Source organism: Anas platyrhynchos, chromosome 14, assembly GCF_047663525.1.
Source record: "Anas platyrhynchos isolate ZD024472 breed Pekin duck chromosome 14, IASCAAS_PekinDuck_T2T, whole genome shotgun sequence".
Classification (NCBI taxonomy): domain Eukaryota; kingdom Metazoa; phylum Chordata; class Aves; order Anseriformes; family Anatidae; genus Anas; species Anas platyrhynchos.
The window spans coordinates 20493487-20509697 of NC_092600.1; the positions used below are offsets into that span (position 1 = coordinate 20493487).

The 16211-nt window shown below is 50.2% G+C and overlaps 2 protein-coding genes and 1 long non-coding RNA gene across 4 annotated transcripts; 1 reads left to right on the forward strand and 2 right to left on the reverse strand.

Moving 5' to 3' along the window:
• Window positions 1–500: 500 nt before the first annotated feature.
• Window positions 501–3548, reverse strand: PCYOX1L (prenylcysteine oxidase 1 like). 2 transcript variants are annotated; one of them, XM_027464874.3, is made up of 6 exons: window positions 3044–3546; window positions 2725–2931; window positions 2252–2426; window positions 1954–2165; window positions 1723–1863; window positions 501–1285 (listed from the first exon to the last, which is right to left on the reverse strand). In XM_027464874.3, exons 1-6 carry the CDS (start codon window positions 3543–3545, stop codon window positions 627–629), a joined length of 1896 nt encoding a protein of 631 aa, XP_027320675.3. In that variant the 5' UTR covers window position 3546; the 3' UTR covers window positions 501–626. The 2 variants fall into 2 exon arrangements, with proteins under 2 accessions (XP_027320675.3, XP_071879448.1); XM_072023347.1 differs by lacking the exon at window positions 2725–2931 and having other exon boundaries at window positions 3044–3548.
• On the forward strand, window positions 3215–4508 carry LOC139998664 (uncharacterized). Its single transcript, XR_011803370.1, has 2 exons — window positions 3215–3324; window positions 4420–4508. It is a non-coding gene; the product is annotated as an uncharacterized lncRNA (long non-coding RNA).
• Window positions 4509–5480: 972 nt separating this feature from the next.
• GRPEL2 (GrpE like 2, mitochondrial) lies at window positions 5481–16135 on the reverse strand. Its single transcript, XM_027464875.3, has 4 exons — window positions 15972–16135; window positions 11742–11910; window positions 10796–10877; window positions 5481–9454 (listed from the first exon to the last, which is right to left on the reverse strand). Exons 1-4 carry the CDS (start codon window positions 16046–16048, stop codon window positions 9099–9101), a joined length of 684 nt encoding a protein of 227 aa, XP_027320676.1. The 5' UTR covers window positions 16049–16135; the 3' UTR covers window positions 5481–9098.
• Between the last annotated feature and the right edge of the window lie 76 nt (window positions 16136–16211).

The window sequence follows — 16211 nt, forward strand, 5'->3', positions numbered from 1 at the left end:
TCTGTCAGCCTCAAGCCCAAGCAGCCACTCTGGGGACACCCAGCGCTGGGGCAGCCCCTGCAAGCAACCCAGCCATGCAGCCCTGCCTGCAGCCTCACAGTGAGCCCTCTAACCTCCAGGGAAGGGCCAAAGAGGAGGGTCCTTGCCCACCACCCCCAGCCCTGGGCTGCAGAGTGGGTGTTCACCCCATGCACAAACTGGGGGCTTGTCTGGGGAGGTTGGGGCAGCTTTTGAGATCCTCAATAAAGCGCATCGCTTGAGCCACTCTGTGCGCTGCTGGTAGGAGGGCAGGGCTCTGCTTCTGGCCAAGCCTGTCACCCCTGCTGCTCACCCCACAGCCTTGGCCTCTGAAGCCCCCTGAGATCCCTCCCACAGCAGCAAGAGCCATGATCCTTTCTGACGAAAAACCCACAGGTTCCTTCCAGTACAGAGCAGGGAGGGGAATGGGGAAACCTCAGGCGTGTGGCACAGACAGGCAGCAGCACAGGGCAGGGGCCATATTCCTGAAGGCAAAGCTTGTTCAAGTCATATGGGACACAGACCGTCCCTCACCCCCTGCCCCAAACCCCGTGCTGTTCCTAAGGCAATAAATACTCCCCTGGCTACCGCACCACCACCCCCGTGCATCACAGCTCAGTCTTCACCTTGTGCATCAAGTCCTTCTGGTCGATTTTCTCCAGGTCCTGATACCAGCGGTTGTAAGCCAGGAGGGCCACATTTTTGGCCGCCACAGCTATCATCTCCATGGAGCTGGCCACCCACTCCACACCGCTGAGGTAGAAGAGGTTGTCGTGGAGCACGATGGGCGGGAGGGACTTGGTGGAGTCATAGCGGGGGTACGACTGCCACTCCGTCACCTGCACCGAGTAGTAGGACCTGAAGAGGGTCTTCAGCTGCTGCTTGTCCAGTGGCTGCTGGGACAGGACTCGCCACACCGCAGCCTCCTGGGGCTGCTTGCGACGGAAAGCCACCGAGATGTTGACAGGACAGATGTTGTCCATGGCATTGAAGAATAGGTCAGGGGTGTCAGTGGTGAGGATGCTGGCGAAGGGGAAGAGCTTGGGGTCAGGGAAGCCGAAGTAGGAAGAGTTGAGGTAGCCGTGCACCACAGAGGTGACGGAGGGCTGGAAGGCTCTAGGGAAGTTGGCGATGGGTGGCTCGAAGTTCTCAAAGGTGAAGTTGCTCCTGCTGGTGTGCAGGGGAGTTGTCACCACCACCATGTCGTAGAAAGACGAGCCCTGGCCTTTGCTGCCCTCGTAGTGCACCTGGTACAGGGCTCTCCCTTCTGAAAAGACAGTTAGTGTAGCCCTGTGCCCCAAGCTGTGTTGCACTGGACCTTCTTTTCTCCCTGTGGGAGAAAACTTCTAGAGAAACTCAGCCTAGTCAGGTAAGGAGGAGCGGGGCAGGGCCACCCACCCCACAAACCAGAGCTATCCAGCCCTCCTGCTGAGCTGGAGCAGGGGGCAAGCCTGCAACATGGATGGTGTCCGTGTGAATCTCCGAGCCCAAAGAAAAGCCCTAAGGGGCCCCAGAACTGAGGTCTGTAGCACAGGGCCCTGCCTCCCAGATGGATCAGACTGACAGATGGCATCCCTCAGTGCCCTGGGATCCCCATACTACCCACGAAGCACCTCCCACCCTGCTGGGCACAGACCCACACCCAAAGGCCAGCAGCACCCATGGATGCATGGGGCCGGAGCAGCCTCCCCTGGCCATACGCACCTGAGCTGTGCAGAGAGATGCCCGTCACCCTGGCAGGTATGACATTGGCTTTGGTCAGCTTCAACAGACCCGAGCACACCAGTTTGTTGCCTCCTTCCACTGCCCACATGCTGCCCTGGGCCCCTGCCAGCGACATGGCTCCTGGGGGGAGGAAGAGGAGGGTGCCTCAGAACTCTGCCCGGGGAGGGGACCACGGGAGGAACCCTCAGACAGGGGGGTAAGGGACTGCACCTGCAAAGGCGGGCACCAGCACTGACTGGCCATAGCTGGAGCGCAGGACGGCCGCGATGACATCGTCCACAAAGCGCTGCGTGACGCCCACCTCCAGCAGGGACTCGGCCACCGAGCGCTGTGTCATGTTGATGAAGGCGTCACCCCCCAGCGAGCGCAGCAGCTCCTCCAGGCTGGAGAAGGCGTAGCCATGCGCCTGGTACTTGTAGATCCTGGAGGGGACAGCACCACAGGGCGCCTGGTCGGGTTCTGGTGCTGGGAAGGCCCTGGCACCGCCTGAGCCCCCTGGCTCTCCTACCTCATGAACTTCTCCATCACCTCCTCCACCCACATCTGCAGGCGCAGGAAGCTGATGCCGTAGTGCCACCAGAGCCGGAAGAGGTTGAGGAGGTACCAGTCGGTCTCCTCCAGGACAAAGTGCTCCCCGCTGAATATGGCGCTCTTCCCTGGCACCTCGCGCCGCTGCTTGAGGCCTGCAGGGAGCAGAGGGGCCCCGGTGGGCGGCTGGGAAGGGGCAGAACCAGACGGGGATGCGGGCAGGACGGTGGGCAGCAGGGCGACGCTCCTGGCTGAGCATTGGGGAGTGCTGACCCTGGGGCCCCTCATCCAACCCCGTGTGTTTGGGCATCCCACAGAACCTCCCCAGTGCCACGGGACAAAGCACGAGGATCTTGTGAGCGCTAAACCCCACTGAGGGCAGCCAGGAGAGGGGTGCAGGGATGGCACTGGGGTCACGGTGTGCCCGAGGCGCTCCTGGCAGCATCGGCTCACCGAGGGTCTTGACGAAGTCCTGCATGTGGAGGCTGAGCGCGTGGATGGACGCGGTCCCGCTCTCGTACTGCTGCTTGTTGACGGTGACGGTGGCCAGCCGGCCGCCCACACCGGCCTGCTCGTACACATCCAGCTGCACCTGCGGCCCGAACTGCTGCTGCGAGAAGTAGGCGACGGCCGCGCCGCCCAGCCCGGCGCCCACCACGGCTGCGGGCCGAGGGTCAGCCGGGGCCAACACCCGTGCCCCGTCGTCCCCCCCCAGCCCCCGCCTCCCCCCCGCGCCCTCCCCGGCTCCCGGCGCTCGCCCCCCGGTTCCTACCGATGCTGCGCGGCGGGGCAGGGCCGGCGGAGGCGGCCGGGAGGGCCGGGAGGGCCGGCACCAGCAGCAGCAGCAGCAGCGGCGGCGGCAGCGGGGCCATGGCGCGGGCGGCGGCGGCGGCGGGGCCCGGCGGCAGCGGGAGCGGCAGCGCCCGGCCCGGCCCGCCCCTCACGACAGGCTCGGCCCCCGCCGGAGGAGGGCAGGGGGCAGCGGGCAGATGGCGCTTGCGGAGCCCGGGCTGGGCCGGCCGCAGGGCGGAGAGCACCGAGGCGGCGCCTCCGGTAGCTGCGCGGGGAGAGGGGCCCGGGCTCGCCCCCCGGCCGGGCAGTGTGGCCGGGGGCTGGGGCTGCTCGCTTCCCTGTGGCCCCGGGGGAAGTGGTGGGCTGGCTGCAGACACAGGCGTAGCGTCAAAATCGGCCTTGTTTTGCGAAATTTGGCTCTCCACACCGTGACGCCAGGGCTCACGGACAACCATCACGCCGAGGATGCGCGGTGCCCCCATTCTGCACACGCAGCGGCTGCCGACCCACGGCCGGCCCAATGCTGAACCGACAGCTTAAAACCGAGTGACCCCTGAACCCACAGCGACAGGCCCCGGGGTGGGACCTTCCTGCACAGTGCCGGGCTTCCCAAGTGGCAGGAGCCCACCTTTACTGCCCTCAGGCCAAGCTGCTGTGGGAGCGTGTTTTCCCTATCCTGAGCTGGCACATGGGGGAGGACACGGTGCCAGCTCCTGGCCACAAGGCTGGGCTCTGCTGTGACTCGTACCTCAGCAGTGGCATTTCAAGCTTTTGCTTGTAGTTTCTGCCCTCAGCAAAACAAGGAGCCTGGCAGCAAGATGCTTGTGTCTTGGGGATCCTGTCTGGGAGCCTGCTGCTACCTGGAATACAAAGGCTAGCAAAATCTGAGCAAACCCGGGAAGTGCATGTAATTACAGCACCTAGAGCCTGCTGTAGCCAAGGGCTGGCTCTGTACCAAGACAAAATTAAATTTGGGAATCCATCACAGGAGAGGCAGAAGCCAGAACACATGCAGAGGCTACCTCTCCCTGAGTCAGAAGCCCCTTTGGAAGTTAGGTGTAGGGGAGCAAACACAACCCCAAAATGCAGATGTGAACATGGGGGAGACACAGACCAAGCTCTGGCTGCTCCTCAGCTCCCCTAAAGTTTACAGCGAGCAGTACTGACCCACCAGCACAGGGCAACCACATTCTCAAAGTCGCTTAAAACACAGCACAGAAATGCATCTGCATGCTTCAGGTTTTAACAAGCCCTTACTTTAACTGCCCTGATTTCACTATGGCTGGCTCTGTGCAGTAAGCAAAACGCTCCTTCTCTTGCTCACACACTTTTTTTTTTTTTTTTTTTTTTTTTCAGATGGAGATGGTTGTGATTTGAAAACTCCCAACTCTCACTGTTGCTGCAGAGAAAACCAGATGAGCCAGCAATTACTAGCACAACAGCAGGTAGCAGTATTTCCTTGTCTTGGCTGGTTAGCACACACAGAGCAATGCAACCACAGCAGCTCCTGGGCAGAATGAGGAAGAGCCAGTACGGTGGGAAGTTGCCTGTACAATCACAAGGGGGTTTTGCTGGTAGATCCTCAGCACAAGGACTTAGGTCTTATCCCAGAAAGGCCATTTACAATGTTCTTTTACAAAGTGGCTTTTTCTTTTTTCTTCTTTTGAGTGATAAGTGCACAGGGGCATTCAGAGCTTCAGGAAAATGAGGCAAGCAAGGCTTGCTGACATGGCACAACACAAAGACTACAGCAATACGAGGAATGGAGGCCAGGCTATCTTTGCAGAGGATGCAGGAAGGGAGAAGAAATCTGCTGCAATCCCTGGAGAGAAAGCCTGCTCTCCTCAACGAATCCCTGAAATCCTAACCCACTTGTGGATACCATAAGCACTAAAACACACTATTATGCCACCTAAATTGCTGTACAGTGTGCTTGCTACCACATGTCACACACAAAAGGAGAAATAAGCAGCAAGATGAAGCTGTGAGGGAAGAGAATGACAAAAATAACACAAGATAACATGTATTTCAACTGTCAGGAGTTCTGCAGAATGAAACACCATAGGCTGGCAGACAGCTTTTCTCTACACAGTGGTCTGTGAATGAACTTAACCAGGAACAGAAAGGAAAGCAGTCACAAAGTACCAGAGAATGACAGAAGTTCATCAGTGCAGAAACCCCTGGCAACTCAACTGTGTGAGGAAAGATGCCCCCCCCCCCCCCCCCAACAAGTTTCTTGGAGTGCACCTAAAAGATTGTTCATAAAATGCCAAACAAATGCAGTGGACTGTAGCCCTTACTTTAGATAGCCACCTCAGGAATAGCTAGAAACCTTTCAATCTACAGTCCCACTCAATTAAAGCAGCAACCAGAATGAGCAGCAGTTTGGGGAAGGGGGGAAAAGGAAAAGAAGCAACCGCAATTCTTTTTTATTTATTATTATCATTAGCAAATGGACAGCATCTGGACATCTAAAGAAAATCAGCCCTTTCCAACATTAACTCAAATGTTGTTGTCAATTATTTGCACTGCTCCCGCACTTGAGTCTTCCTCTTTCATACAGCCAGAACCATTGGGTAAACACAGCGCACAGAAACACAAAAACAGACAGTATATACAGGTCTCCCACCAACTAAACAGAATTAAATTTTTTGGAGATTAGCAACGCTTTGTTCATTTGACTTTGCAACTAATATCAAAACATCTTTTAAAATAAACACAATGACAATATTCACAATATAAAACTTAAATACATTTTTTTTTTTAATTTAAAGGACTTATAGCCATTGATTTATCACAGCTGTTCTCTTTCAACTGCTGATGAAGCACTGAGAACTTAAGGTTCACAAAGCAACATTCACATTCTGCACTGCTCCTGCTCAGAGCTAAGACGCCGGCATGATATGGCGGGGTCACAGAACAAGGCCAGAGCCCCTGTGCAGCAGGGCTGCCCTCTTTCTGAGAGCAGAAATGCAGGTCCACACATCACCATTGCATGCAGGGGTTATCTAGTCCGCACTCCCAGTTCAGTTCATGGCTGGGTGAACGGAGTGGAAATGAGTCAAAGGTATGCAATACTTCCTCTCCTCCACTATTCTGTCCATTCTACAAGCTCAAGAGTCACCAAATGAAGTGAGAGAAGAAGCTCATGAATCAGACTCCTCTTTGGTGTCACTGCAAAGCATGATGGAACTGCACCAAGGGGAACTCTGTCCCACTGCACTCAGCGTATAAGCTTTACACAAACGGGGAAGACACGGGAGCTACAATCTGCGAAGAAATTCACTCAATCCTTAGGCAATCTCATCCACAGTAAGAGTGATCATTAAGTGTGCTTGAAAGGCAAGAGAATCAAATTTTGCTTAGGAAATCTAAATTTTGCGTTGGAATCAAGGTTTGGTTATTTCATTCTCATTTCACAATTGCAATTAAGCAGAAAACTAGGACAAACAACAGTAACAGTATCTATCTCTTTGGTAATTTCTCTAAGCAATAGGTACATCTTGCAATAACCATCATAAAAGCCTGATCAGACCTTATATAAGTTTCATAGATTTTAAAAATTGAGGCATGAACTGGGAAAAAAGCTTGCCCCAAATTAAACCGGGCCTGTGGGAGGCTCATAAATACTGTACGGGAACCCGATACCTCAGATCTCTGCTCCAGCCATACAACAGTGCCTCACTGAAAGCGGATCCCAGATACAGAAGCTGAATCAATAACCTCTTATTACAGATGGAAAGTGTCTGGAGTGCATTTTAGGGTATTTCTTTAAGGCAAAAAAGGGTGAATACTAGCTGAGGTCACAGGCAGGCCTGGTAAGTGGTCCAAAGGTGGGCCAAGCAGATGCAGCATACTTTCACAGTCAGGTTGCTCAGTGGGTCAGTATAAAGATGCTTTGTATCCCGTCACTTTTGGCCACATGCTACTTTTATGTCTGGCTCAGATAAGCTGCAGCCTTTCTATGACTGAAAACTACCTGTTATGTGAAATGCTTGTGGTTTTGTTCGGTTTCTTATAACTAACATTTCACATTACAAATTAGTTTCCATAACTAGCTCTCCCCTTGTATTTGCAGAAAGAATCAGCTGATATACCATGGACTGAAGAGGCAGAGAAGAAGCAATTGCTCCAACTGAAGCTACAGTTTCCACAGAACAGGCTGCAGGCAGTCACAGGCAGAACTGCAAGACTTGCATTGCCACAATACAGATTTCACCTGTTCTCTGCCTCGATTAATAGCATAACCTAGTTACCCAGTTGGTATGTACAGTCAGCAAAAACAACGAGCAGGTAGTCCTTTATATCTCTAAAATTTCCAAGTGTGATGAAACAAGAGTACTGAACTTGAGTGTTTTCCAAAGTGATCTAGTGCTGCCATGAAGCACTGTTTCAGGGTTAAGTCTCAAGTACCCCTCTGAAAACCTAACTACCAGCACAAAACTGCACTTGTATCCACTACTGAATCACCCTCATCCTGCTGTCACTAAAGCAGCTTGCATAAAGCATATTTAAAATGTGCATCTTCCTAAAAAATCTGCAGTGACAGCCAATTAGCTGCATGTGCTCTGCAGAGAGTCTCTTCACATGCAAGACTGCTGACAGCTGCTAATTGAAGGCTGCTGTTATCTTGAAGTCCATCACAAAAGGATTACACAACTGAAGCCTGCAAAGGAATGGAAGAAGAATAAGCTTTCTTCCAAACTTGTGACAGCATCCACCATAAATAAAGAGCTTTTGCAAGTGGGTCTCAAATAACTGTCAGGCCACAGATCCAATTCCAGAGAGCAAAAAGGCAGGAATTAATGAATCTGTAAGAAATAACCTGAAAACCACCATGCCTGCTTTGCTTTTTATGTAGTGCAAACCACAGCCTGGCTTATATAACTCTTCTGCCACTCTTCTGCTTACTGTTATAAAAAAATATAAAATAAATATAAATATAAAATAAACAGAAGTTTTAATATTTGCTATGACTACACAGAAGTAGAATCTGAATATGAACTGGAAGTTAGTGTTATCTGAGTACCATTATTGGAGAGCTCCAGAAAATAAAACAGTCCAGATTTCCTACTTAAGGGCACATCTCCACTTTGCCGAAAGCTGCAACAAAGAGCATACAGTTTATCATGCTTGAAAGATGCACAAATACCCATCAGGGAAGAGAGATTACTCTCCTATAAAATATACTTTTTGGTTGGATAGAGATTTGAGAAGAGTTTCTGGCTCTACCAAGAACCATCACTCCCTGTTTTACCTCAAGGAACAAGGTGTCAAGCTGAAATTTTACTTGGAGGACAAATACTAACACATTGAAGTCTGATACAACAACCAGATTCTATTTAAAGACACATCCCTATTGAACTGTAGCATGACAGAGATTTCATTAATCCAGGATTATTTTCCTGAAACCATGTAAGAAAAAAATGGCCCCAAGTATCAATTCAAGTGATCATCTTGATCCTCATCTAAGGGCTCTGGGGACAAGGGAAGACACCAGAACTAGACCGATAATAATACTCAGCCCTTTGAGCTTTTCCTCTTCTGAGTGCTTTGCAAAGAAAAAGCCTCACCACATCCCTGTGAGGTAGGTCAGTAAGTATTATTATGCTCCCTTATTACAGATACAGAAACCGAGGCAGAGGAGTTACTTGCCTGAAGGCCACTGCAGGCATCTGTCTCAGAGATGGAGCTGAGAGACAAAATACCCTAAATCTCAGAGAATTTCTCTTTCTCTCTCATATCCCCTTCCCTGTACATGTTTTAATGGAGAAATGAGCAACAGAGAAAGGAGCTATAGTACCACGTTCCTGACAAATAGTGGAACTCCTAGTACTAATCCATGTACTCCAAAAAGGATCATTAAATATACAAGTACCTTATAATTAATGACAAAATGACTGCACACATTATAAAGAAGCCAACGTACAATACAAACCTAGCTTAATAAATAAAGACATGCAGCTGCATTGTCACTGAGTGCTGAGAGGTCCTCAGCTCCATCAGGTCCCAGATGCCAAGGAGGCAAGGTGATGTCATTCCTGCGACTCCACCGCCACGCCAACGAGTGCATGTCTGATAGTGCGGCCATGGAGTTTGTAGCCATCCTGAGTCACCAGTGCTATCGTGCCCGGCTGCATTCCCTCAGCTGGTACGTGGCAGACGATTTCATGGTCGTATGGATCATATTTGCCCCCAACGGGGTTCATCTTCTGAAGGCCATGTTTGGCAAATACACTTTGCAACTTGGCCTCTATGAGAGACAGGCCTTCATAGATTTTCTTTAGAGTTGTATTTGGATTACTAGGCTCTGCTTCTTCTGCAGCACTCTCAGCAGTTTTCTCCAAGATGTCTGCTACTTCCACGAGGTCCCTGCAGAAACTCTGGATTCCTACACGTATAACGAAGCAAGAAGTACATGAAGAACAACGACTACACAGAGCTACAGTGCCTACAACAGGCACGAAGTCACAGAAGTTTGAAAGCACCATTACAGCTGCTAATTGATTTCAACTCTTATTTCAATGAGAGTAGATGGTGCCTTCTGTATCCTGTAGCCAAAGCATTACATGGGTACTATCATGAAGACTCCCCAAATCAAGGTATATGCAGGAAAGGTACATCTATATAGATCAATGATTATTAGTATTATTAGTATTTCACTCCAAGAAGTTCTTGGGACTAAGCCTCGTCATTTAGAATGCTGTTCCATACCCTCCAAAACAGTCCCACAGTCCTAAATGTTTTGCCAAACAACTCACAGAAATGCCTATACACACAGGGAACAAACAAGATGGGGGGAAATTGATATAATACATGGCCATCCATACATATATCCACAATTTTATTCATATTCATATGTTAAAATTGCTGTGGAAGGACTGGATAAAATGGACCTCAAGTTGGTCATGAAAACTGCCATAGCGTCTTTCATTAGAAAAATGTGTTTAGATCATACACATTTCCAGAAACAGTATATTACACAGTGCAGAAATTTCAGGAAAACCGACCTCCTTCAGTTATAACGATGCCATAACTAATTTACTGGAAAGACATACCACGAAAACAGAAACGAGAAAGAGAAGCAATAGTTCGGTGCTGTCTACACTTGTACATACATGTTCAAACACACACAGAATGAAGTAGCATGAAGGAGAGGCAACAAAGGAGCAGACAGAAGCAGACCAATTACCAACTTGTCTCCTCTTGAACCAGGCTCTGCTTTAATGCTTTACAGCCCCCTGTGCCTCACTCCATGAGCAGCTTCTAATAAAGGCACTCATTTTTCTTCAAACCTAAAGCAGGCTGCATACAAAAACTCAGAACTCAAAAAAAAAATTGTAAACCAATAGTGCTGATTAACCCAGAACTCAATAGCCATTTTGTAGCACCATGGGTAGAATGGTAATAAAACGACAGCAGCTCTAATTTCAAAGCTTAGCTACAAAAAACCTTCAGATATTCATGTGCTATAGAAAATAATGGCTTCTCATTCTCAGAAATGGTGCTGGCAGAGTGCAATGATTAAATGTTTTTTCCCCCTTCACTCGTCTCAGCTGGACATATAGAAAAATAGTGAGTAAGCTCAGACACCAACAATCTAGGCCAAACATCATGCGGCCTTTACAAGGGCAGGACTGAGAGGGGAGAGAAAAGCTGCTGAGCAGCGTTTTATGCTCAGGCAGGCAGGCATGCCGCTGCAGTAAACACAGCTCTTCCTCACTTTGCTTACCAAAGAGTTTGGCATCTTCCACAAACTTCTGTGTTCTCCTCCGGACATTCTCAGAATCTGCCAAAGCTTTCCGGTATCGTTCCTGTAACCATGATAGCAAGAGCAGACATCAAACGAGGAGTAAAACTGATTTCTTGTCAAGTTTGCAATCCCTTAGAAATCATTTAAAAATAACCAATTTCACACCAGAAGGTTTGCACTGGGCTCCAGCGTTTTCATTAGAACAGGCAAATCCAACCCCTCTCCGTCTGATTAATCAGCACAACTGCAACCCCCTCAAAAGACCCAGGTCAAGGCCAGAAGCTTTCAGGGCACAACTCAGTTGGACGCCGCATTGTCAGGCTGTTGCTTTTTGCATGACTCACTGCGCCTATTGAGACACTCCTTTCTCTACCAGGCAAGTCTTAGCAACAGATCCAGAAACAGCTGATTTATCACTTGTTGCAGCAGTACTTTCTGGGCAATTACACTCACAATTGCCCCATGCTTCAGTATTTATTCCTCTCCTTACTCACATTTGAAAACTCCCTATAAAATGATCCCTTCCATTTCCCTGCTAGATGTCAAAGATAACTTCCCTTCTCAGACAATCTGGGTCCAGCACATTACAACATATAATACGAGTCAGGACAAAGCTCCTGCATTCCCTCTTCACAGCACTGTGAAAGAGCTGACCACAGCCCATCTCTCACGTACAGTTTTCTCTGCCAGGATCATACTATCAGTGTCTTCCTCCCGGGAGCTACTGACAGCTGGTGTTTCTGGGAAAGGCAGACCGTACTCCTTCCACAGTGTACCCTAACGCCTAGAGCACTGCTGCTTTGAATGCTGCCAGAGCACAGCGATGACTTTTGGATGTTACAGTGCTTAGAGAAAAAGATAGGGCTGAAAGACAAAGTCGAGGGGACTGAATGAAAAACAGCGGTGCCACCAGCAGCACACTTACAGTTAAATCCCGGACTTGCTCTTCCAATCTGATGGCTTTGTGCTCTAAGGCACAATCAGAAAGGGGATGCTTTGGCTCATCATGGGGATCTTCTGGGCCACACTCATCTCCTGTACTTCTCTGCTGAGCTGCAGTGCTGAAAACACATGGGGACACCCTGAAGTACAAACTAGCGACAAAAAAAAAAAAAAAAGTTATGTTACAACATGGTCATAAAGAAAGATTCCTGTTTACTGTAATTTCTAAACGATCCTCTTAGAAAGGTACATAGGCAACTAGCACAGAAAACTCAGACAGACATTTTGAAAAAACTCTTTTATTTTAGGCTCATATCACTACAGAGGCTGTGCACCACTTCCCTGACATTAACTAAAAAGAGTCAGGTTTTTACAGGAAAACAAGCTGTTGGTTGCATTTTGCTAACTTCCCAGTACAGATAGTCAACACTGAATGGTAAACTTCAGAAACTTTTTTTGCAAGGCAGTCTTGAAAAGGAGCAGGTAGCAGAGAGCTGTTTTAAGAATCATTTTAAAACAAATGTTTTAAGCAAAATTCAGTAGATCTGTGAAGCTGCAGCATTTAAGTAGATACATGGGCAGAGCCTCGCCTGCTCCTCTAAGAATGTAAATTCATGCAGGTACATCAGGTGAAACTCATCCAGAAGGCTGACTCCATGTTGCAGATGAACTTGCAGATGAAATTATGAAACAACCGAAGAGTCAGATAATTGCATTGAGCTGTAACAACACTGCCTAGATGCCAAGAAGCTTATTCTATACTGTAACTATCTCACAGGTTTCCCAAAAATAAATAGTGGAAATGTGGCTAAAAACAGTTTCATCAAAAGATGATCAAAAACGGTAGGTTAGACACTTCATTAAATAGACAGTGTTTCACTCTGCTTTTCCACAGTGCCCTTCACTGCCACCAACACTGCAGTCGCTCCAGGAGCGAAGCGCAGTTTTCCCCCCACCTCCTCGATGCAGAGAAGCACCTCCTGCATTTACAGCTGACCTGGACAGCATTAGGGCAAAGCCTCAGCCCACCTCCCCCTCACAATTCACACAGGAACAGAGTCTGCAGAAGAAAGCTCAATTTGCTTCCAAGAGCAAACATTTGAGTATAGTCTTGACAAGGAAGAGCGAGCCTCTCCTTTCTCAGGAGGACCTCAGCTGAGCAGAGCTGGGCTTGCAACACCCCCTGCAACACAGCGCTTTTGTGTATACTACGTGCGGATCTAGCTGACAGTGGCAACTGAATGGGGAGGGTTCGTGCCTCTTAGCCCAGTACTGAACACTGCAGCTCCTGCAGAATGAAGCTTCAGGTAGTTAAACCTGCCAAAAACTACCCCTGCTAAAGTGTTTTGTGTCCAGCGTCCTCAAATAGGTTTGCTGAGAGATCTGTTGAGTACAAGTGCCAGCGCAGAAGAACAGACAACATGTGGAGCCTGGAGAGACGTGGGAAGGCCAACATGGGGAAATGAAGAGGCGTCCCTCGTTGGGTGGCAACGAGGGCTTAGCCTACCTTATCTGTCTGACCAAAGCACGCTTTAAGAGATATATCTGCCCAAAGACCACCAAGCATCTCCTACCACTCCCTGCTCAGTAGCCCAAATATTCCCTCATTTTATCTTTAACACAAGGTTGCTATACCGCCCACAGCACTAATGACAGACTCCTTTTTCCCACTTGAAGACGTTTGCATATACCACTTTTTATTAAGTGGATACTTGAAACGTGGTCTGTACGCCAAACTGTCCCTTTTCAAAGCCATTACATATCACATACAGACCTGAAAGTGCCTTTTCTAAGTGTATTTACTCTGAAGCAGGATGCTCCTTTAAAGAGCCTTCTCAAAAAGCTCCCCAGCCCCTGCAGCTCTGGTCCCAGGAATGCCTTCAGAGGAGAAAGCCATTCTAGCCATGGCTGCAGAGATCTGTTTTGGGCACAACACTCCACCTTGAATGATGTTCGTCCCATTTGTTTTGGCGACTGGTTAACACGGCACTTTTACAAAATTATAGGAAGTAGTTAAGCCAGAAGTGAGGAAAGAGCTGTACCTCCTTTACCGTGCCTTCAAAAATCAATGAATGACCTTTAAGCAGCTGGAAAGCTTTACTTGTGGGGGAGAATGTGTGCCTGCGGTAAGCATCAACTACAAGCTTTGTCCTTTATCTTCTTGGATTTCATTTGAAGAGCTGCAGGAATGGAAATCATCCCTGCTTCAGATGAACCAAAGAAGCTAAAATGCAGCTGAGAAAGCAGCCTTGCCTGGCACCTCACAGGTTAGGTACCTGCAGCTTAAAACAAACAAACCAAACCAGAACTATACAAGAGAGGTAACTCTTCTGCATCCAAGAAGCGAAGCTTACTGTGTCATTTCCCTGTGCAAGTGATTCATGTTACAGAAAGGGGTGTGTTTCAGTGTGTAGGAGGAGAGGGGCATGAGCGAGCTGGTGTCTCCACCATGGGGACCTGCCTACGTGAAGCGGAGAGCTGCAAGCATGGACTCCTTTCTTCAGCTGGTGAAACCAAGCCACAAAACACTCCCCCATGCGCTGAAATGCCCCGGGTGCCACAGGCTGTTCAGACAAGCCTGCCTTAAAAGCTGGAGGCAAAAAAAGTGTCCCAGACTGGTTCCAAAGGGAATTCTTAAGAACTATTAGGCAGAATTGAAAATGTTGCTCCATTTACTTCTTCCTTGAGGATGAAATACACCTCTACCAAGGGCATGTGCTATTTACAGTCTGTCCACTGCACAGTGCTCTGCCTTCTAAGTACAGTCGTGATCACAGCTGCCCTAAAAATAGGCAGGAATCCCACGGGAGGAAGTTGACGCATCCTGAAGTGACAGACATGGGGAAGTTCCAAAGGGTGTGAAAAGATTGTACAACTGAGCTGCTGATTCAAAAAGATTTACAAACTGATGTCACAGAAGAGCAAACAGATAGATGGAGGAGAGAACTTGATTGTAGCCACATGGTTCAAACCAGCTGTCCTTAAAGATTAGCATTTTAATGATTTCTTTCTGGACCACATGCATGATACCCAAACACCCCAAACCCATGCTGTTTCCCCTTCCAACACAAGGATCCTATCGCACCTCTCCCTTAATCTCTCCTTCCTCCTCCTCCCAAATCTGCATGACAAAGCATGCCAGAACTGAGGTGCAGAGCTGTCTACATCAGTGCTTGGGAGAAAATCTAATTATCCTCACTCACTGTCTCATCTGGGAGCAGTGTAAGAGAAAACTTTGTGGATTCCTTTTTGATGAAACCTAACAGGAGAACAAGCTTCTGCAGCACACCTTAGCGCATGATGGCCACAAACTGGCAGCAGACACCCAGACTACAGCCAGTCCAGTGGAAGAAGTCCCCAGAATTTGGGCGCCTGGTCCCCACCACCACTTGCCTGCATCAAGCCACTCCCGCTGGCTGCAGTGTGGACGCAGCCACGGCGTGCCCCTGCACAAAGAGGAGCTTCATGCCCATGGCAGGTTCTGGCTGTTTTCCACCAACAAAGCCTGCCTGGCTTCCGCCAGCAGTCCCACCTGCTCCAGCCTTGCTGCGCACTGTGCGCAGGGCCCGGCAGTCCTCATGCGCATGGCAGCGGGAGGACTTCCAGACACACGTCTTCACGTTCAGTCCCAAACCCAGGTGCTTCTGTTATGTGCTCTAGAATCGTTTTATTACATTTACGTGGTTTCTTTCAGAGAAAAATCTTTAGAATAAACTATCTTACATTTTATCTTTTTGCTTTGTTTTCAGCTGCTTGCATTTCATTCAACTAACCAAAGCAACAGCTGTGGGTCTCACTGTCCTTTTAAAAGCCATATTCCACGGTGTCCAAAAACATGCCTGCGCACTCTGTCTAAATATTAACAAAATTGATTTGACTCTCTTCCCAAACCACACGGGTGCTGTCCCGTCCCCAGGACCCCGCGCACACCGAGGATGGAGCAGCTCAGCCCGGGAGTCTACAAGTCTGGGTGCTCTCGAGTGGCCCCCGGGGAGGCGGAGGGGCTGCAGCCCGCGGGGCCTCCCCCTGCGGGGCCGTTTCAGGCTCCAGGACGGGGCCGGCCCGGGGCGCGCTGCCCTCCTCCCCCTACCCGCAGCGGGACCCCTCCTGGACGCTCGGCGCTCCCCAGGCCCGGCCCCTGCTCCCCCGGGCCCCGCCGCCGCCACCGCCGCGTCCCGTCCCGTCTCGTCCCCGTGCCCCCCGCGCCCCGTACCTGCCGCGCCGGGCCGCGCCGAGCGCCAGCAGGGCCCCGAGGCGGCGCCGGGCGGCCGGCAGGCAGCGGGCGGCCATCCTCCGCCGGGCCCCGCCGCGCGGAGCAGGCCCCGCCGCCGCCTACAGCTCCCGGCAGCCCGCGGCCCGGTACCGCCCCGCGCCTCAGGGCGCGCTGTGAGGGGGGGCGGAGCGGCTCGGTGCGGGCCGGGCCGGGGGCTGCCGCCGGGGCCCTGCCACCAGC

What these genes read in the sequence shown, in the direction of transcription:
- PCYOX1L (XM_027464874.3), bottom strand. Translation starts at nt 3,545, where the DNA reads ATGGGGGCACCGCGCATCCTCGGCGTGATGGTTGTCCGTGAGCCCTGG. An exon ending in GCTGGTGCCCGCCTTTGCAG is followed by an intron (nt 1,864 to 1,953) that starts GTGCAGTCCCTT and finishes TCCTCCCCCCAG; the next exon opens with GAGCCATGTCGCTGGCAGGG. An exon ending in CATCTCTCTGCACAGCTCAG is followed by an intron (nt 1,286 to 1,722) that starts GTGCGTATGGCC and finishes CTGTCTTTTCAG; the next exon opens with AAGGGAGAGCCCTGTACCAG.
- GRPEL2 (XM_027464875.3), bottom strand. Translation starts at nt 16,048, where the DNA reads ATGGCCGCCCGCTGCCTGCCGGCCGCCCGGCGCCGCCTCGGGGCCCTG. An exon ending in GGCGCGGCCCGGCGCGGCAG is followed by an intron (nt 11,911 to 15,971) that starts GTACGGGGCGCG and finishes TTTTGTCGCTAG; the next exon opens with TTTGTACTTCAGGGTGTCCC. An exon ending in AGCAAGTCCGGGATTTAACT is followed by an intron (nt 10,878 to 11,741) that starts GTAAGTGTGCTG and finishes TCATGGTTACAG; the next exon opens with GAACGATACCGGAAAGCTTT.